Genomic DNA, 21,405 nt, shown 5'->3' on the forward strand with positions numbered 1-21,405 from the left:
TATATACCATAAAATCTACTAATTATACATGTATAATTCTATGATTTTTAGTGAATTTGTAGGGTTGTGCAACCATCGCCGCATTCCAGGTTTAGATCATTTCCATCACCCCCGAAAGCTCCATGGTGCCTATTTGCAGGTAATCCCTGCCCCCACCCTCAACCCTAGGCAACCAGTGATCTACTTCCTGTCTCTATAAATTTGCCTTTTCTGCCCTGGCTGGTGTGACTCAGTGGATTGAGCAACTGGCCTGCAAACTGAAAGGTCGCCAGTTCTATTCCCAGTCAGGGCATGTGCTTGGGTTTTTGGGCCGGATCCCCAGTTGGGGGCGTGTGAGAGTCAACCAATCGACAGCTCTTGCACTGATGTTCTCCTCTTTCTTTCTCCCTTCCCTTCAAGTAAATAAATAAAATCTTTAAAATAAAGAAATAAATTTGTCCTTTCTGGACATTTCATATAAATGGAATCACACAGTATACAGTCTTTTGCATCTGGCTTCTTTCGCTTACTATAATTGTTTCTTAGCATAATGTTTTTGAATATATTTTATTGCTTATGCTATGACAGTTGTCCCATTCCCTCCCCCTTTATTCCCCTCCACCCTCCACACCCCCTCCCACCCACCTTCCCCTGCTTTAGTTCATGTCCATGGGTCATACATATAAGTTCTTTGGCTTCTACATTTCCCATACTATTCTTACCCTGTCTATTTTCTACCTACCATTTATGATACTTATTCTCTGTACCTTTCCCCCATCTCTCCCCCTCCCACTCCCTTGTTGCTAACCCTCCAAGTGATCTTTGTTTCTGTGGTTCTGTTCCTGTTCTAGTTGTTTGCTTAATTTGCTTTTATTTTTGTTTTAGGTGTGGTTGTTAATAACTGTGAGTTTGCTGTCATTTTACTGTTCATATTTTTTATCTTCTTTTTCTTAGATAAGTCCCTTTAACATTTCATATAATAAGGGCTTGGTGATGACGAACTCCTTTAATTTGGCCTTATCTGGGAAGCGCTTTATCTGCCCTTCCATTCTAAGTGATAACTTTGCTGGATAGAGTAATCTCAGATGTAGGTCCTTGCCCTTTCATGACTTGGAATATTTCTTTCCAGACCCTTCTGGCCTGCAAGGTCTCTTTTGAGAAATCAGCTGACAGTCTTATGGACACTCCTTTGTAGGTAACTGTCTTCTTTTCTCTTGCTGCTTCTTTTCTCTTGCTGCTCCTAATTTTTAATCTTGTGTAATGTAATTATGATGTGCTTTGGTGTGTTCCTCCTTGGGTCCAACTTCTTTGGGACTGTCTGAGCTTCCTGGACTTCATGGAAGTCTATTTCCTTTGCCAGATTGATGTGACCACCGACCGGCAGTGACCGAGGAACGCTGCAGATGGCTCATCAACACACGAGAAAAACATACACAGAGACAACCAGGTCCTGTGAGGAAGTAGGAATGGAATGGCCACTCTCTCCAGTGGGGAGTGTCCCGTTCCCCCCCCCCCCCCCCCCGCCTGTGAGGCTTTTTATTGGTTTCATTTGCATAAGAATTCAGGTAAAGCTCATTACTCATTTTTAGGAGGTAAGAGTCAAACAATAGATAACAAGGAACTCTGAGGGCCTATTTTGAGTCAGGGTCAAAGAGCTATAAAACTTTGAGGAACAAACTTACTTCTTCCTTGGACCCTTATCATTCAACTGAGAGCATTCTAAACAAAGCAGGTTTCACAGAATTTTACATATTCTTTCTTAGGCCTGATCACCTGGGGAACCCACCCTTTCCAGCACAGGGCGGCACCACCCTGTCATTGTTTCAGGCTTAGGTGGAGCAAGGGAAATAAGGCAGCCAAGAGATTAGGAGATTTTCTCATAGACAATGAGGACTCAGGCTATGTCAAAGCCGAGGGGTGAGGGTCCATCACCCCCTTTTGCTGTAGCCCCCAAAGTCCTTCCTTGGGGGCCTCTCAAGTGATCGTGCCTGTCTTAGATTGTTCCCCTCTTGGGGAATCTTATCATCTTTGGCTAACCAACCAAGCATTGGGGGCCAGGCAGGGTGAAGTAGAAGGAGCAGAAGCGGCGCTCCTGCCAGGGAGATAAGCTTTTGTCTCCTTGCTGGCTTATGGTCCAAGGTCGTTCCCTCAGCCTTAGCCTTGGCAGGGGTTACAGCTTCTGATACCAGGCAGGGCGGTTCCCAACACCAGATTGGGGGAGTTCTCCTTTATTATTTGTTCAAATAAGTTTTCAAGTTGTTGCTCTTCCTCTTCTCCTTCTGGTACCCCTATAATTTGGATGTTGGAACATTTAAAGATATCCTGAAGGTTCCTAAGCCTCTCCTCATTTTTTTTGAATTCTTGTTTCTTCATTCTTTTCTGATTGGATGTTCCTTTCTTCCTTCTGGTCCACACTGTTGATTTGAGTCCCAGTTTCCTTCCCATCACTATTGGTTTCCTGTACAATTTCCTTTATTCCAATTAGCATGGCCTTCATTTTTTCATCTAATTTGCGACCAAATTCAACCAATTCTGTGAGCATCCTGATCACCCAGTGCTTTGAACTGTGCATCTGATAGGTTGGCTATCTCTTCATTGCTTACTTGTATTTTTTCTGGAGCTTTGATCTGTTCTTTTGTTTGGGCCATTTTTGTGTGTGTGTGTTGATGTACCTGTTACATAGTGAGGGGTGGAGCCTAAGGTGTTCACCAGGGCAGGGTAACCCACGTGGCTGGGTTGTGACTCTGTATGTGGGGAAAGGGTAGAGAGGAAACAATGGTGCTTGCCCCTCTCTGCCAGATTTCAGTCACTTCCCCCACTCCCCACAAGAAAATTGGGCCCTTCTGATGCTGATTCCCAGATGGGTGGGCTTGTGTTCATTCTAGGACCCTATGGGTCTCTCCAACGACCTCTCCTGTGAGGCTGAGAGTTTCTCCTGCTGCTGCCTCAACCCCCACAGGTGTTTTCAATTGGTGGTTTGAGGCTTTATTTCCCCGTGCTGGGATCCAAGTTGTGAGGTCTGTCTTGCTCCCCAGGTGTTCCTCCTTGTTTATCTGCACATGAATGTGGGACTGCCTGCTCCACCAGCAGCCACCTTTCCCGCCCCGGTGCACCACCACTGCTTTGCTGAGAGTCCTCTCCACCCCTCCTATGGGTCTAGATGGATGTTTCTTCTCCTTCTTTTTTTTAAAGGTTTTATTTATATATTTTTAGAGAGAAGGGAAGGGAGGGAGAAAGACAGGGAGAGCAATATCAATGTGTGGTTGCCTCTCACATGGCTCCCACCTGGCCTGCAACTCAGGAATGTGCCCTGACTGGGAATTGAACTGGCGACCCTTTGGTTCATAGCCCACGCTCAATCCACTGAGTTACACCAGCCAGGGCTGGATGTTTCTTCTTTAACTCCTTGGTTGTTGGACTTCCATACAGTTCGATTTTCTGTCAGTTCTGATTGGTTTTTCTTTTTAAATTGTTGTTGTTCTTCTGATTGTGCATGCAAGGAGGCATGGTGTGTCTACCTACGCCTCCATCTTGGCTGGAAGTCCTGGCATAATGTTTTTAAGGTCCATCATGTTGCAGCTTATATCAGCAGTTTGTCCCATTTTATTGCTGAATAGTATTCCATCCAAATTCTTCTAAAAGTCACTTATGTTTTGAAGTAACACTGACTGGGATGCAGAGCCCTGGCCTCCTACCCTGCCTCAGCTCTGCTGAGTGGCCTCTGGCACGTCCTTGCCTTGTCTGGGCATCCACTTCTCCATTTGTAAAATGAGGGCCTACATCATACATAGTCTCTAATGTCTCCTCCAATTCTTAAACACACCCGAAAACCCACTTTGTGTTTTTCACAGAGTGCCATTAGATTTAGTATTCCAAAATGTTGATATCTCTGATCCCACATCTTCTCTTTACCTGTTCTAAAACTTCTGCCATCTCCTATATTGTCAAGGTGGTGGAATCTTAATTTTGAAAAGGATGCAGTTTATCAAGAAAATCCAGTTTCCACCAAGGGAGAGGAAAAGAACTAACGAGTGAATGCCATCCAGTCTGAATGAAGGAGAAGGAACAAGTGAGATAACCAAGCCAGAGGACAGGAAGTGGTGGGTGGGCGGCAGCAGGGGACAAAATGTGTCAGACGTAGTACCGAAGGTCAAAATCCAGGCCACCTGGTTACCTTGGGAGTGAGAGAGAAGGGATGTAGGGAGAGGGAGGCCACCAGAGTGGGCGAGGTATCAAGGGCTAGGACCCCCTCCCTACTCTGTTCCCATAACCTCATTCATTCCCTCAACCCTCCTTCCCAATTCCTCTCAGGCTGCTCTGCTCCTTTAGTTCTGACCCCATTTCCTCAGGATCTCATTCCCTGAGGAGTGAGGCCTGACATTTCAGACAGAAGCCGAGGGAAGGAGGCAGGTCGGAAAGACGCACTGTGTGTCTGCGTCATCTTGTTTTCTGTTTGGTTATTTTGGGACCCTGGGGGCCAAGACGTAAGCCCTTAGACATTCACCAGGAAGTCCAGTCCCCCAGGCACCAAGAGATACTAGAACTTCTTTATTCTCTGCTGACAAATTACTACTGAGTGTCAGAGTTTGGAGGACAAAAATGGCAATTTGGAACTCCCATTCTTGTTGGTTATTGTGCCATAAATGCACCGGGCAAGGGTCAAGGTGCCCTGCAAGTAGCTATACCTGGAAAGCTCCTCTTGACGATGACAACCACAGCCTTCTCTTAACCCCGTGGCCAGCAGGAGAAGGCTTCCCTGCTGATGCTCTGATCTGCCAGCACTCCCCACAGCCTTTTGTCCTCGGTAGTCCCTCAGGCTTCTACAGCTTTTAAGACCCTTGGGGCTTATAGGGACCATCCGGGAAAGGCTATATCTCTGAAATACACCTGTAGGAAAAAAAAAACCCTCCAATTCCTTGAGTCCTCATTTATTGTGACATCTGTGGACATCCCAATAGCAGGTTGGGATCTAAGGACCGAGTAAGGTTTGTTATTGGGACTTTCTGAAGCAAATACTTCTCACTGTAGATGAAAACAATGTATTGGTACACGTGGTGCATGCGATTCCCCACCTCTGATGTTTATGAACACCTGCTTCTGACTGGAAGTCCCTGAAAGAAGGAACCAGGTCATGGCTCAGTCGGAATAGCTGCTAGCCCCACATCACTTCTGCGAACAGGCTTCGAGGCTTGCTGGGCTGTGAACGCCAGTGTCAAGAGCATGTCTCTGAACAATATTGTGTAGCACCTACTTCAGTGCCTGGCACATACTGGTCATTTCAATATATTTTTGATAAGTGAATTAATTCATGTCAGTCATGTTGATAAGGATGACAGGGGACAGTGACAAAGGTCTCTTGGAAGCTACAGGATGCTTTGTAAGGCAAGGCATCTCCCCTTAGCAGCACCCATCCTCCCCAAAGCCATGGCTTCTTTTATTGGAGGAAACAGACAGGCGTTGACCTTCAGAATAGAGTCTTTATCCTCCCATCATGTCCATGCCAGGAGAAGCTATCAGTGATAGAGAAGGCAATAAGAGACAGCTGGCTGGGCATGATACCTAGGTAAGGAGAGGACAGGAATCTCCTATGCCTGCCTGCCTTCTCACTCCTCCGGCTAGGTCAACTTTAGTGTCTTTTGCCAGCAACTTATCAGGAAGAACCAGGACTCTCTGGACTCAGAAGATCCAATTCTTCAGCTGTGCTGCCTCCACGGGCTCTTCTTCCACTGTCCAGGCCCTCAATTCCTGGTAACTTGGCTTTGGAACAAAACTGAAATCCCATGTCTTTGAGACTACCGACATTACCCTTTTTTCTGGGGGAAGAATGTGTCTGTGCAATAATATTTCATTTTAACTCTGTGCAGTTGATGCAACAGAGGTAATTTTGGCATAAAGAAAGGGTACCACTTGCCCAAAGTATTTCATGATTCTTAATTCCAGGAATTTTACTTCTAACACACACTGTATGGCTCAAACAATAAAGAATAAGTAAATCGCTCACCATCTCCTATGACTGAGAATTTACATTGAGGAGTCCTAAAATGGAATAAGTTGTGAGGCAAGAACAGATTTCAAGAAACCACCCTTTGACTCTCAGGCAGACCTGCGGTCTAGGAGTTAAGTATTGGTTTGGAAGAGACTTGAACTTGGAGTCAAAAGACCTAGGATCTGCTCTTTACTAAGTGGATGATCCTGGGCGAGTCATTTAGCCTCTGTGACTCAGCTTTCTGTAGAGACAGTATCTGCATCTTCTACCTTACATGCCTGTTGTGAAAATATAATGAGACAATATATGTAAAAGCTATAAAATACTAGACAACTATTAATGTTAACATCTCAGGTAAATGTGCACCTTTGGAGATTCTTTAGGTAAAACATAAATAGTAAGCCTTCTGTGTTCATAAGAAAGTTTTTCAAGAATAGAAACTAGGAGTTCAGCTCTGGATTCAGGACCCATGAGTAACATTGGACATGTTATTTCTTTCTGAAACCTCAATGAAGGGGAAATAGTGCTCATCTCATAGGCATGGCCATGAACATTAAATGAGATAATGTAAGCACAGTACTTAACATGTACCTGGCTTGGAAAAGGAACTCAATGAATGGTAGTTGCCACCATTGCTGTTCCTAATGAAGATGTGAAGCAAGGTGGTCCAATAAGATCTCATTGAGATCTGAGCTAGGAATCAAAGGACTCACCTTTTTAGGGCCTCAGTTTCCTTACTTGCACCATAATAAGAATCTATGCTTTTCTTCTTCCAGATTGTCAGGAGGATACACACACACACACACACACACATATATATATATCCTCATATATATATATGAACTTTGAGCTAATTGGAAGGCTTGAGTAATATGATAAACTGCAAGATTTTTTAAATAACAGTTAAATTTATAAAGATTGAGTTTTTTCAGTTCATCAGTTTTTGTTCATTCCTACTTGCCTTTGGTCAAGTTGTCCTCTTCATGGAAAAGGAGTACAGCATTTCCCAGCCAATAAAAAAGATTTCAAATGTCAGATCTTGAAGTAAATCCTTCAAACCTGCGAGAGTACATACACTCTGCAAAGAAAACCTATCTTCAGGATGTTCCATTGCCTCCATTTGTTCTGCATATGTAGGCCGATTTTCGTATTCACCCAACTCTTGGATATCCACTTTGGGTATTATCTGCTTTCAATATTTAATCCCAGAAGAACCTCTTCTTGCCTTGCAGCATGCTCCCAGATTACCTGCTTTTCTCTGATTAGTTAGTATGGCTTCAGGGAATATCTTCATTTTAACATTAAACTGGGCAAAAACAGAAATAGAAAGATAAATCTGTAGCAAGATCAAAATTAGAATTCATGGCTAAATATAAATCTGGAGGGAATTGTCCAATTATTTGGACGGTCCCTTACCGCAGACAGTCCAGGGTTGATTGCCTTTGGCTTTGTCCATTTATAGAGCAAAATGGTTAATAAATACCAAGGGTAATATTTTTTCTTTAGAAGAGTAATACTTTTTAATAGTAACTTAAATGCTGTTTTCTTTCCCAAATGTCTTCTTATATATTCTAGTATGTGATTTTCACAACTGCATGCATACTCTTTGGGGACCATCCAGTCTCGTTTTGACTTGTAGGTCAGAGAGTATTGAACTGAGAAGACCAGGATTTAGCATGGAGTCACCTTGCAAATTTGAGCAAGTTTTTCAGTCACTTTATTGCTACCACTCTTCAGAGCTAGACTGGAAATGGACGACTCTTGAAGAGAAAATCCTGCTCCTATACAAACGCAATTTAATTTACGGGCTAGCAGCTTCTTTCCTTTTTCTTTCTTTTTTTTTTTTTTTAGGTTGGACCAACACCAAGTACGAACTTGGAAACGTGGAGAAAGACAAATGTGGGTGTCACATGAAGTCCGGTAGCCATATAATGCAAATCACATGCAAATATGTGCAAACTTTGCATTACTTTGTAGACTCTTGGGAGCTTGCAAGCAGCACTAAGATCCTGAGAGTTCAAACCTGTGTTTAGATTAAACCAAAAGTGATGATTTTTGAAATTATCGCTTTCTTGGTGCTTGCGAGGACTCAACTTCTGAAAGTTTGACACTCCTCCCTACCCCCCATGATGATTGCAATGCCTGATTCCATCTTACGCCTGGCCCCGCCCCCGCTAAGTCTGACGTCACGTGACATTTTATTTGCATACTACCTGGGACTGGGTGTGACGCTCCCCTTTTCTGCGCCTTTTCATTGGGGGTACCGGAGAACTAGCCCTCTTCAGGGCAGACCAATCAGCAGCCCCTCGGACGTGCGAAAGCGGGCAGGGGTGTGATGGGGGTAGGCTTTGGGGTAGGATCGCTAAGCATATTGACCAATTATCCTCTGGGAAGGGACGATCAAGACGAGGATTGGTTGGGAGGAGAGGTCTGGGAATGCGTAGGCCAATGAGAGCTTCGGGTTAAGGGGGCCGGTCTCCGCCTCGTAGGGCTGATAAGCAGCCGCAACGGGGGTTGGGGGCTGTGCGGGGCTCGCTGTGGGGCCGAGGGAGGCGGGTTGTCGGGCGGGCAATGGCGGGGGCCGCAGCGGGCGGCAGAGGCGGAGGTGCCTGGGGGCCGGGGCGTGGAGGGGCAGGGGGGCTCCGGCGGGGCTGCTCTCCTCCAGCCCCCGCCGGCTCCCCCCGGGCTGGGCTGCAGCCGCTCAGGGCCACGGTCCCCTTCCAGCTGCAGCAGCCGCACCAGCGCCGGGACGGGGGTGGCCGCGCAGGTGAGCTGGGCCTGGAGCGGGTGCTGGGGGAGGAGCCGTTGGGGGAGGGGGCCGCGTGGTGGGGGGAGGGGCATTGGGAAGAAGTGTGAGGGGAAAGTGGACCGGGGCCAGGAAAGAAAAAGGGGGTCGCACAAAATCTGAGAGGGCGGAGGGAGCGAGAGCGAGGAGCCATGAACTCAGGGTGCACCGCCGGGGCCGTGTCCTGGATGTCGGAGCTGGGAGCCGAGGGGAGGGACCTGGCAGATGGAGGCTGGCTTTGGGGGCGTAACCAAAAAGTGGCAGGGGTGTCGTGTGGGGGCGAGTGGAAGATGCAGGGGTAGCCGCGAGTTGTGAGGAAGAAGTAATTGGCGTCTGACGGGGGCGCCTTCTGCAGGGTTGGCGCTGGAGCCAGGAGCCGGTGGGCGCTGGGCGTCTGCATGGGGAGGGGGAAGGGCATAAAGGAGAGTTCAGTGGAGCCATGTGTTACTTCTCGTATTTGAGTTTGGCCCCAGCATCCCGCTCTATAGCGCTGGAGTTCCTTTCCCTGGCACTTTTCCTGCTCTTCCCTTTATGCCACCTCCTGGAGCTGATTTCATCTGAGTCGTTAGACTAAGTTAGTTTAACGGCTTTGAATAGGTACAAACGCTCCACTCGTATTCCCTACATTCCTCTTGTTGTGTCCCAGAAGTTGTATGTTCCCACATCACTGACCTGCTTAATATGGCTGTCTCATTCCAACCATCGTGTGTGTGAGGGAGAGGGACCTGGGCGGTTTGCACCCTGCTTTTCCTCCTCTCCCTCCCACAGCCGTTTTGTCCTGGGTATTGCCAGCCAACGTGGCAGTGGGGTGAGGGCTACAATCAAGTACACTATGGCAGATACCCCCACTTCCCGAACAGCACTGAAATGGTGTCTTAATAGCAGCTTGATGTGGGTGTGGGGAAACTACAGAGGAGTAAGCCTACCTGACTTGCACACTCATAGCTATGATGCCCCCCCTGGGACCCCCAATACAGGCAGTTAGAAGTAGGAAAGGAACCTAACCTACTTGTATGAAGAGGTTGGCAGTAAGTTGAAAGTGAGACTTGCATTTGATTCACACCATATGTGAAAAGATTGTTGCACACTTCCAAAGCCTCCGAGTCTACCAAATGTACAAAAGTCATGGTCCCTGCCGTCTAACAGTTAGTGACATTCTCTGAACCAGAGTTCCCCGAGCTTTTTGTGATTACTCGGCTTAGCCTGCTGCACATTCACCTACCGAAAGTATAGCTGTTACAGTGCCTTCTAGGTAAGAATGGGATTAAGAGGGTCTCTGAAATAGAAAGTCCAGGTTTGTCTGGACTTTATTGTAAATGTTAGCATTGCATCTTGGAATGCAGAAACTTGATCAAATCTGGTAGCAAGATGGTGACCAACTAGTAGAAGTATGCCTAGAATCTGGCAGTGTAGAGCAAAATAATGTCCAGACGAACTCAGACCTCTCATGAGCTGGAAAGTAAACCACGGGACTGCAAACCTGTTGGTTTTGTTTGAGCTTCCTTGGAGTCCAGGGAACTTAGTATAACAGCAAGCACTGGAACCTTACTCACGCTTAGTAGAAAGCCTGCCTGTGCAGTAGCTGGCAATCTATTAGCAGTAGTATTTTAGAGCAGTTATACTGTGTCTGCCATACTGTGCCTTACATTAAAAAGACAAGCACTGGCAGATGCTGTGGAAAGGAGATGAGTGTAGGCTTGGGTGAGTGGTTCCTACGTGGCCTGTCCCTTCTGTAGGCCCAGGGCCCTACAACGCTGGTGAAAACAGGAAACGAGTTCTGTTGTTACCTTTCAAATGATTAGGGTGAGGTTGGTGGTCTCTTGCTTAGGGATTGGGCCAATGGGTTATTTCTTCACTTATTACTACCCTAGAGGCATAGTAAGGCACTGACCTTGTGTGTGGTGAGGTTACCCATAGGTTTTCAGTGAGGCAGGAGAGAACCAAGCTAGGAGGAAAGACTAGCCTGAGCCTGGTGACTCCTTTGTGGCTAGACGTCAAGGGAATGTACCTGGCCTTCGGCTTGGAAGCACGTCAGGTCTTCTGCATGTTCCCTTTAACCTGTGCGTGTGTTCAGAGTGTTTCCACTCTAGGCCATATGTGCCAGAGGGAAATGGCTTTGCCGTCATAAGCCCTTATGGGAACGGCTTTGGGTGCCAGAATGCCTGGGTTTCGAATCCAGGTTCCACTCTTTGCTAGCTAAGTGGTATGGAGGGAGTTACTTAACTGTTGTGCCTCAGTTTCCTCATCTGTAAAATGTGAATGATATCAACGTGATAAGAATCAAATGAAGTGTTAGCTATAAAGTGCTTAGAACAGCGTTTGGCCCCTAGAAGGTGCTATGAAAGTGTTCGCCGCTGCTGACACCGTTGTTCTCACCACCCAGCCAAGGCGAGAGCACTGCTGGCGGGAGCGCGTTGCCTTTTTGGGCTTCAAAGAGCAAACCCATGTTGGTCTGAAACCAGTACTGCAGGTTTCAGAATTTCAGGGCCTCCCCGTGCACTTTTATTCCCTCATCTTTTAAAATGAGCGTTTTAAAACAGGGCTCTGAAACCCAACTGTTTAAAAAGGCAGGTGAGCTGGGCCCAGGTTTCAGGAACAATCAAGTGTCGTCATCGTTTCTGTTCCCCATCTTACAGTGAGGTAGGGCTCCGCGCTGTGCAGTTATCTCTCCACTGCACACCCTGTCGTGTTCTCGACAAGATATATTAGACCTTGTAAAAAAGGGTTATGTCGTAAAGAGCAGGATTTACCTTCTGTGGCCATTCATCTGCAAGGATGTCTTCATAAAGTGAGGAATGGCTTCGTTTTATGAGCCTGGGCTAGGGGTGTGGAAGACGGAATAGAGAGAAAAGTAAAGGTCAACTCTAAGAAAGCTAAGAGCCACTAGTGGGTAATAGAAACCCAGGATAAATTTCTTACTGCAGCTCCTCCTTTAATTAAATTCTTGTTTGTGTCTTATGTCTCTTGGAGGCTGTTAATGTTTATGTTCTTCCAGGACTACTGACGATGGGAAATGGGAGTAGGAGGTACATTGTTTGAGGTTCCAGTCTTCCTGTCCTGTTAAGTGTCTCTGTCTCCAGATCCCTAGAATGAAGCTAATATTTAATCCAGCTTTGCAACTTCTCCTGCACTGGAACCAGCTCACTGCTAAGGGAGCCAAATGCTGCCTCTGTACCTCCTTTGCCCACCAGAACCTTCTGAACCGGGGCTCGACTCTTAGGGCCTACAGGTCAAATCCAGGCTTCTGCCTGTTTTTGTAAATAAAGTTTTATTGGAACACAGCCTTGCTCCTTCCCTGAGGTATCATCAGTGGCTGCTTTTGCACGACAATGACAGTGTAGAGTGGTTGTGACAGAGACCATTTGGCCTGCAAAGACAAAAATAAATGGCACTTAACAGAAGAAGTTGGCCTATTCTTGTCTTAAACAATGTTCCTAACCATGATCTCCTGTATATTTGAAACTGATCTTTATATAGGAATCATGGTCAGGAACATTGTGGAAATCCTAAGGTGGTAGAGAGAATTAACAAGCCTGTGTCCCCACGGATGTTTTAGGGGTAAAGAAGAGGGGTTATCAGCTTCCAGCCAGGTCTCAGTCTTTGTAGAAGATTGGCGTGTGTGAATCCAGGCTGCCTGTCCCCTCCGCTTTCAGGCGACCTCTGTTCAGTAGACATAAACTCATTTGGATTTACATAAAAGCATAACTGTTAGGCAAATTTGTACCCCCTTCCCACCTACCCACCTTGCAAACCTAACAACCCATAACTGCCGTGAACACATTTTAAAACCATGTGGAAATTACCTTCAGCTCGTCTCCTGTTTTGGATTTTTCTCGTTATCTTTTATTTTTCTGAACAGATCACTGTGAGCTGGCAGTAGTCATGGCTGCTCTAAAATGCTGGCTTCCCCACAGGGACATGGAAAGGGTTTATTTTAAACGTTGATTATGTTCTCCAGGATGGTCGTTTCAGTGAACATAAGGCAGCATTGTTATTAGCAATGCTATTGGTAGTTATTCAATTCCTTTCCGTGCAATGCTTTGAAAACTGGGTTCTTGGAGGATGCTGGGGGTTAAGAGAAGTGTGGAACCACATAGGAGGAGGTTGCGTATAGGAGACGCTGAGAGGAGGCCCTCAGCAAGCCATGTTCCCTTTGGACCGTGGTGCAACAGTCCGAGAAACAGTCTGGAGATTAGAATAGAGTGCAACCATTCTCCCCCAGCCCCCGAAATGTAAGTGGAATTGCATTTAATTTGTAGACCAGTTTGGGGGGAAATGACATCATTTTTTAATGTACTGAGTTCTTCTATCCACAAATGTTTTATACAAATACAGATATATGCACCATTTAGTTAGGTGTTTAGAGTGTAACTTTTCTATGCCAAAGAGCCATCTTGCTATCATGAAGCTTGGGGGTGCAGTTAAAATCCTTTAAGAGCTACAGTTGTCCTTCAAAACCCTGTGAATGAGGCCGCCTTTTGTTTGGGAAGCATTAAACACCAAGCACTTCCCAGCCTGGCACTGCTAACTTGCTTTTGACAGCTTTGCTAGTACCAGGCACATGGTCAGCAAAACGCACTGCTGAAGTATCTGACTCTGAGATGTCATCATCAGCGATGGCATCCTTGAAATTGGGGGCCACACTGCCTAACTGCTTTATTCCTTGGTACCCAAAAGGAGTGTGGGTCTATGTGTTCTTCTGTATTTTGGACAGGAAATGATTATTTATGTGCATATGGGATGGTCTCCACTTACGTAACACAGAGCTGGGATATTTTCAACCACTCGAGGTCTGTGCAGGAGGGGTGAAAACAACAGTGGGCTGTGGCGGTAAGACAGCATCCTTTTCTCTGCTTCTAGACACAGATACATCTCCAGAAAATTGGAAGGAGGATTGCAAAATAGTGAATGTTGCCCAAGTGGTTGGTGGGCTTTCATAGCCACAGAACACGGTCCCTGCATCTTCTGCCAGGTTATCCTGAACGGTGTGACTGGCAGGCACCAAGGCTATGTACGCTCTTCCTTGATCTTAATGGAACTGTTAGGAATTGCGCTTCCTCCTCTGGATTCTTACAGCTCGCAGGGAGGGCCTTTGTGCCGGAAGGGTAGGGTGTGGTGTGTTGCAGGGCCAGGGCCGGTTCTGAGCTCGTATCGGCACTCTATATCAGATGCTGTATGACACTAGCTCATATACATGCTTCACTAGACTTACTTGGGCTTACCCATCCTCCACAGGAGCCCTGTTAAGGCACTGGAAGGGAAAACCTTTGTGCTTCCTTCCCAGTTCAGAGCCAAGATGGGTGCCCACCAGGAATTTAGTTTAGTGAGTTGGGCCGGTCTCTTGGTGGGTTAATGAATCTCACTTCCCTCTGAGATGCACAGAAGAAGGAGCGGGGAAGGGTGGAAGCAGAGGAAGGATGAGTGGGACAGCTCGTCAACTTGCTACCTTTTCCTGAATCCAATCTGCACGGAAAGCTCCCATTATGTGGCCTGCGGGGTTATGAATTAACCAAACGTTAGCCGATTCTATTCACATTGTGAGGTCAAAAACAAATCCTGGCCTCAGAGAAAAAAGAGTTTGGGACTATATTTGAAGTGATAAATTATCTGTGCTCCATTTCCTCTCCAGTCATGGGGAGCTTGGGAAGGGGCCATTGCTGGGAACAGCTGCGTGGTGGGAGGCTCTGCACAGCTGGCTGCTCACACTCGGGCCTCCGGCTCCTGGTCCCCACCGAACCTCCTGGTTTTGAAGACTCCTCCTTGGCACTGTGCTGTCTCTTCCACACTCCTCCTCAGGGTCACTGCAAAGCTGACTGCCCAGCTTGGAGCCGCTTAAATGTTTATCCTCAGGCTCCAGTAAGCGTCCGTGGACTTTCGCTGTGTAGGAGCATCTCAGCTAATCAAAGGTAGCTTTAGAAAACTTAAAAGAATGCTATCAAAGTATTTCATAATCGGAAAACTTCTAACTCCAGCCCCTGGGGAACCTGGAACTGCAGTCCGGGCTGTGTGCAGGCACTTACTCTGCCCTACGCACGAGCCACAGACGGCCGACACTGGGGGTGGATGGAGCGCCTGGGGCTCAGCCCTGCCTGCATGTTAGCAGTTCTGCTTCCAGTTCCCTAATAAAAGGGGTGGAGGTTGGGGGAGGCCTGGGAAGACTCCCTGAAGGGTTTTGGTTGATCTGAAGCAGCAAGCCCATGATTAGGGTTTGGGGGTGGGGGGGGGGGCGGTGTCTCTCAGAGATGACTGAAGATGACTTCTTAGAGAATGTGCAGTGTTTGGCAGTGCAGCATTGCAAGTTTGGGAGGCCTCTTCTTTGACCCCACACTCCCTGTTTTGTGAATGGCAGGTGGCTTTTCGGTGGGTGGGGGGGGAATGTGTTAACAAGCACAATCTACATTACCACCAGCCCTTCCACCTGAACCCCGTATCATCTGATCCTAAATGAAAACATGCAGGAGAGCACCGAGGTCTGACCACCTTGAGAGGCAAAGGCAGGATTAAGTGTGCACCTCTGAAGGCAGATAACTAACCCGTCTGCGAGAGGATCAGATGCAAGTTCAAGCTGGAGGCAGCATGGGGTGAAGGAACACTGCAGTGTTAGGTGGAGGTAATTAGAGAATTACTGGGTTTGAGTAGGCTTTTTTTTTTTTTAATTGGACATCATATTATTCTCCCTAAGGTTAAGTTTTTACTCTCTCCTCTCCCCTTCAGAAGTGGCATCCGTGTGGCCTTGTCTGGTCAGCTGTACTCTTTAACTCTCTCAGATCTCTCTAGTCCCTTCTGCCTCATGCTGGAAATTGTGTGCCTGCCTTTTTAAAAGGTAGGCACCTCATGTTTCAAGTTTAAGTGCAGTGGAACTCACCCTGCAGCTTGAACAGATTTGAGTGTTTTTGCAGAGGGAGGGCCAGGGCAGATGGGGAGTGTCGTGCTCAATAAATACTTGTTGGATTGAGTTGCTGGAAAGGCGGCAGGGGTGGGGAGAGTGAGCCACACTTCGCCCAGGCTCCCTGGAGGTGCTTTTTCCCCACTTCGGGTCCCTATACACTGTGTCCCCTTCATAACACCTCTCCTCAGCTCCTCATGAGCACCCCCACCCCCAAGTGTTAGTCTCCCCGCCCCCCCCCCGCCCCCCGCCCATCTCAATCACTATTCATCCTGGTCATTGGGCTTGAAGCCCAGCTGGTGGCAACGACGTGGCATTTCCATGGATGTCATTGCTAGGCCGGTAGACTCTCTTCCCCACACACATAAAGCCAGGGGGTGACTTGGGTAGTTAGTCACCAGGTTGATCCATGGAAACAGCCAATGTTTAGGGTTTTGTAAAAAGGCCAGACTACCTGGCTTTAGGCTTCAATGTGGATACGGGTGCGAGGCCAAGGAGACCGAGGTGAATGCTGGACGTCCTTTCACTGCAGATAGATTCGCGCCAAATTCCTAGCAGTGCTAAAGCACATCGCGAAAGAAAGCAGGAAGGTGAGGCCTGAACTGGTGACTTTTCTAGGCCAGGGAGCCGAGTTGTCTGCTGACCCCGCTAGTGGCTTCAGAAGCGTGATCAGCCCGGAATCCCCCCTCCCGAGCCAGGTGCCATCCTGTGATACAAGGCGCTGCCACTTCTCTTTCTCTTCCCCCGCCGTGTGGGAAAATCCTGGAAAGAGAAGCTCATTGTCATTCCTCAGCCCTTGGACACAAACACTGTCATCCGTGGAGCCCGTGTTCCCTTGCCTTTAAAGTTGTCAACCACAGGCCTGGTGGCTTAGGCAAAATGGTTTTACAAACCCCCTCAGCCAGGGGTAACTTTGGAAAGAGTTAAAATGTGATTGGGAGAAAAGGAAGGCAGCTTCATCTCCTTCTCCTTTCTCCTCTGTACCCCACACACTGCCTTCCCTCTAAGGGTTTCCCGTGCTCTGTGCGTGTTGGATCGCCCACACGGCTGTGAGAGAACCACCGTTGATAACACGTGCGCTCCCTGCCCCACACCTGCAGGCTGGCTCAAAACCTGCTGCATGGCCCCTGTCTGGGATTGTCTTTGTAACTCATGCCCATCAGATACGACACACACTGGGGCGGAGGGTGGAGGTGGATAGCATTTGGCATGACAGAGGGGATGCAACTAGAGAGCTTCCACAGCATTACGTAGTCCGGATTCAGAGACTGGGGAGGGGAGGGCGATGTGAGTCACGTCCATGGGTTCTATGCACATCTTTGCACTGAGAGTGACACCTGGACTTGTCCTTATTAGAACCGAAATCCCGGGTAGTTCCGTGTTCACAGGGGGCAGCTGAAACAGGTGCCCTGTGGGAAGGGAGAGTTTGTGAATCCAGTTCGGGAGATCCCCAAATTCATCGGCATTTTCTGGGGAAGTAGGGGAGTATAGATCTTTGCTTTTGACAGCGAGTGCCATTTGTTTAGTTCTTTGTGGCTCACAGTCAGCACTCTCGAATGCTTCTCGTTCATCTGCACATCCTGCACGGTCTCCGTCCTGCAGCTGCAGGTGGCATTTGGTGGTTACTGCAGACAAGGAAACTGAGGCCACGAAAGGAAGTGCCTCACCCAAAACCGTGTGACTGAGAAAGCCCTTTTGCCCCTGACCCCAGGGCTCTTCCCACATAGTCTGGACAGCCTGGTGTGCCTGTCCTCCCCAGCTGGCGTCTTCTACTGCCTGCCCAGCACATGCCCAGCCTTGGTCTCCCGTCTGCTGTACACCTGCATTCCAGGAGCAAAAAGTCGTTTGTTCGGTTGACCAAATTAGAGAATCAGAAAGGAAAATGGGCTTCATAGAAGTCTGCTTGTTCCTGTAGCACCTGATAAGTGACTATCCACTTGACGCAGCTAATTGGAAGGTGGTGGTGATTACATTATATGTGTAATATGGTGGTGGCTTTTGAGTGTTGCCAATGGGTTGGACACAAGCAATTTCCATGTGTAATGAGCAGCTAACCAGGGACAGATGGGGCCCAGGAGGCGGGCAGGGTTTTCTTGCCTCTGGGGGTCATGGTCATTTTTGCTGAGCTTGGGGTCACGTGGAGATTGTCTTAAGATGGAGCGTATAGGAAAGGGTGTCTATCTTATGTGTGATGGCATGCAACCCCCCCAAAAAGCAACTGGGAATGAATGTGGGTGGTGCATTCCTATGTTGGGGGGTAGGTGCAGGTGGCATTCCATCTTGATGACAACTTAGCCCTCCATGTAGGGAATTCCTGGTGCAAACCTTCCCCTGACTCCCCTAGCATGGCCTCCCCCCCCACCCCCCGACCTGAGCATGTTTCCGTCTCCTAGCTTCAGGTTAACTGGGCCTGGAGCTGTTGTGACGCATGATGGTGCCTTTCTAAGGGGGACAGCGGGGGACTTGAATTCAGGGCAAGTCCATCTAGGGACTTGGTGGCACAGAGAATTGCCTGGCCTGCTTCACAGAGATTACCTAACCCTCCCAACAGGGTAATGGGCGGCCTCACCTCCTTACCTCTCTCGCCAGACCAGACTCTGTAGAATTCTTAACGTCCTCCTAACCATATGCTCGCGTAGAACCTTTCTTTCCCAGCTACTTTCCAACTTCGTAAAATAAAATCCCATTGTAACAAGTATAAAAATTATTCTGTATAATAAAGCAATTTCCATGGTTCATATAAATGCCTTGTGGTTGTTTTTTTGTGGGTTTTGTTGTTTAACGAAAAAGACAAGAATAACCAACTATCTCATGTAACAAGTACTTTTTCTGGTCCCTGTCCATGTAATAATAGTTCATCTCTAAACCAGAACACTCAAGCGCTTGCCGTCGGCACTGGGGGCGGGGAGAAGGGAGCAGAGCCGTGGGCTCGTCACCAAGTAGCAAGGCCCCTTTTGCTTTCTCCTCGTCCCGAACCTCCCAGCTTCTGATATGTCCTTGTTTTCAAATGGAACACCACACGGAAACCCAACCAAGGATGGTGTGCGTGTATCTGAATGTGTGTGTGAATCTCTGGTGTGAATGTGGGAGAGCGTATATGTGTGTGAGAAAAAGTGCACACGAACAAAAGCAAGTGATAGAGCAAGTGGGGCAAATATTTAACAACAGGCAGATCTGGGTCAAGGTTATATGGGTGTTCTACGCACTGTTGGTGTTCTTGCATCTGTAAGTTTGCAGTCATTCCCAAGTAAAAAGTTTAGAAGATGAATATATGCTGAACTAATTTGACTGTACTATAGAAGAAGTTTTCTTCTGCCATCCTTGTAACATCTTCTGTTCTTCCCATTGAACAGACGGAACAGCTGAAGCCCCGGGAAGTCAATGACTCGTCTGAGTTCATGTAGAACACTGGGGCAGAGGCAGGATTTGGGCCCAGGGACTGGCTGTTACAGTAGGCCACCCCTCAGGACACTCCATCTTGTCCTTAAAGGTGGGCATCAGATTCCGAGAGTGACAGGGGGCCTGCCGCTGCGTGTCCCGGCCCAGTCGCTTCCCCACCCTGACCCAGCGGAGGCGGGGTCGGCAGGGATGCAGCAGTCTGCAGATGCGTACCGGGCACGTGCAGGGGTCCAGGTGGTGCCTTCTTGGGGACACTGCATCCTTACTCTAAGAAACACTCTTTCTGCTGCTGCCCTTCACTCTGCTCCCTTCATTCCTTACAATACATGGAATCAGAAGGAGTAAAACTGCCCTGCATTTTTACAGTAGAGATCTGAGGGTCGGGGCGGGGGGAAGAGTTGAATTTGCTTTAGAAAACGATGCCAGGTTATGGGACTGGGCCAGACAGCTTTCTCAGTTGATTCGTTGGACTCACTGCCTGGTAACGTACAGGCGCCTGGGAGAGGGCGTCTGTAGGGTTTATTGTGGCGCGTCTTACCCGGCGGACAGGAGTTCCAGCTTAAATACAAAGGCATGGCTCACGCTTAGTCAATGAAACCTTCCTCGCACCCCAGGGCCTGAGGAGGGGTGGGCCCGCTAAGCGGACGGAATGAGAGGCTCGGGCACTGGTCCTTCTTCCCCGGCTCCTCTTCTCTCACACCGAACCTTGTTTCACACGTCCCGTCTGCGCTCCTCGAAGGCACCCGAATTATTCCTGACATTTCTGCTTACTGGTATTTCCCCTCGTTTCCAGGATTGGGGTAGGTAAATGAGTCCTGCTGTACTTCTTATTTATTCATTTGTTTTCATTTATTTATTTATAGAGAGAGGGGAAGGTAGGGAGAAAGAGAGGGAGAGAAACATCGATCAGTTTCCTCTCCCAACGGGGGACCTGGCCCACCACCCAGGCATGTGTCCTGACTGGGAACCAAACCAGTGACCTTTTGGTTCACAGGCCAGTGCTCCATCCACTGAGCCACACCAGCCAGGGTTCTACTATGGTTCTTAACACAGGAAAAAACAGGCTTTAAAAAGTCTTCTGCGTTAGTGTGTGTCCTTTATCTGAAATGTCTCCCTACAGCTACCCTAGAGCCATAAGACTGTGTGGTTAAGCTGGCATCAAGGAATTTTTCTCATGGGCTCCAGCCAGTTACGTAAAAGACACCCATGAGCATTTACCATATTATTACCCAGCTTACATATTTAGATTGTTTGTCCTTAGGCAGTTACCAAGTTATATCTGCTCTCCCCGCTATTCCCTGATTCTTCCTGGCTCAGTCCTACCCCAGAATAAGTGCTGGGTGGGCGGGCATCCAGAATCAGGTCATGATGCAGAGGGTGACAATCCGCTGGGTGGTCTGCATCTCGGAGGTCTGTGTTGGAGCAGCTGCGCAACTGGCCAAAGCTGTCTGCTTAGAGGGGACAGTGACCACTGAGCCTCTTCCTTCCAGTTCTTAGAGGCGTGGATAGGACGTCTTGGTAATGAATATTCTAAACCATTTCCCTTTGCTTCAGGAGGCTAAGCCTTTTCTTTACCTGACTTAGAAAAGAAGGTGACGTGACCGTTAAGCAGCTGTTGGTTTAAAAGTAGACACAAAGCCCATCTCACGCAGGGCAAGAAGGCGGAACTACCTTCAGTGACCGGAAGCATGCGTGGGGAGGTGAGCTGACATGCGTCCTTCTGCTATGACGTCATCAGCGCTCAGGCACATGCTAACAGTGGGGCAGCAGTTCCCAGTGTCAGACCTTTCAGAGCTCTCTCTGGAGGGGCCGTCTCTCCTGGCTTTCCAGGCTCGGTTTGCTGTGGAAGCACCGCACAGGCAGCCTCGGAGCCTCCCCCAGGGGGTCTGAGCAACTGGCAAGAGCAGGGGCTGGCCTGGAAGGCTGCCCAGCACACCGTGGGCTTTTCCACCTGTAGGACACAGCCTGGGAGTTTGCCCCTGAGCTGAGGTCAGGCTGGGTCAGTTCCAGAACGTCAGGGGCTAGGTGGGGAACCGCTCACAATGGGGCGTAGTGGTCTCTTGGGTATCTTCTCTTTGAAACTGGGGACACGGGCTAGGACCTGAGTGAAGAGATGGAGGTGACCAGAGAGGACTTTCTGCAGGGGGACTAAATGGTCCACGTAGGTTTTCAAGGCTGTGAGGGTTGAGCAGAGTGACCCTAATAGAATTCTAGACCCTGAAGGCAAAGCAAATTCTGTGACTGTATCTTCCCCGAGGAACGTCACTGACAATTGCTCACCATAGCCTCGCTCCCCACTCCCAGCCCGGAACAAAATGAATTGGAGTCAGGAAAAGCAGAGGTCCTGACAGATTCCAAACTAGTGAGGTA

The 21,405-nt window shown here is 48.2% G+C and overlaps 1 protein-coding gene across 2 annotated transcripts in view; it reads left to right on the top strand.

Moving 5' to 3' along the window:
- The first annotated feature begins 8,274 nt into the window (after positions 1-8,274).
- Positions 8,275-21,405, top strand: part of FAM117A (family with sequence similarity 117 member A) — a 42,785-nt gene continuing 29,654 nt past the window's right edge. Inside the window, exon 1 of one of the 2 annotated variants that reach the window (XM_036033795.1) lies at positions 8,275-8,295. Coding sequence is in view for 1 of the 2 variants with exons in the window: in XM_028520714.2 (XP_028376515.1) it covers positions 8,537-8,732 (196 nt within the window). In the remaining variant the exon portion in view is untranslated. Of the gene's footprint in view, positions 8,296-8,513; positions 8,733-21,405 lie in introns of those variants that run through there. The other variant, XM_028520714.2, reaches the window with a different exon arrangement.

The sequence above is a fragment of the Phyllostomus discolor genome, chromosome 8 (assembly GCF_004126475.2).
Source record: "Phyllostomus discolor isolate MPI-MPIP mPhyDis1 chromosome 8, mPhyDis1.pri.v3, whole genome shotgun sequence".
NCBI lineage: Eukaryota > Metazoa > Chordata > Mammalia > Chiroptera > Phyllostomidae > Phyllostomus > Phyllostomus discolor.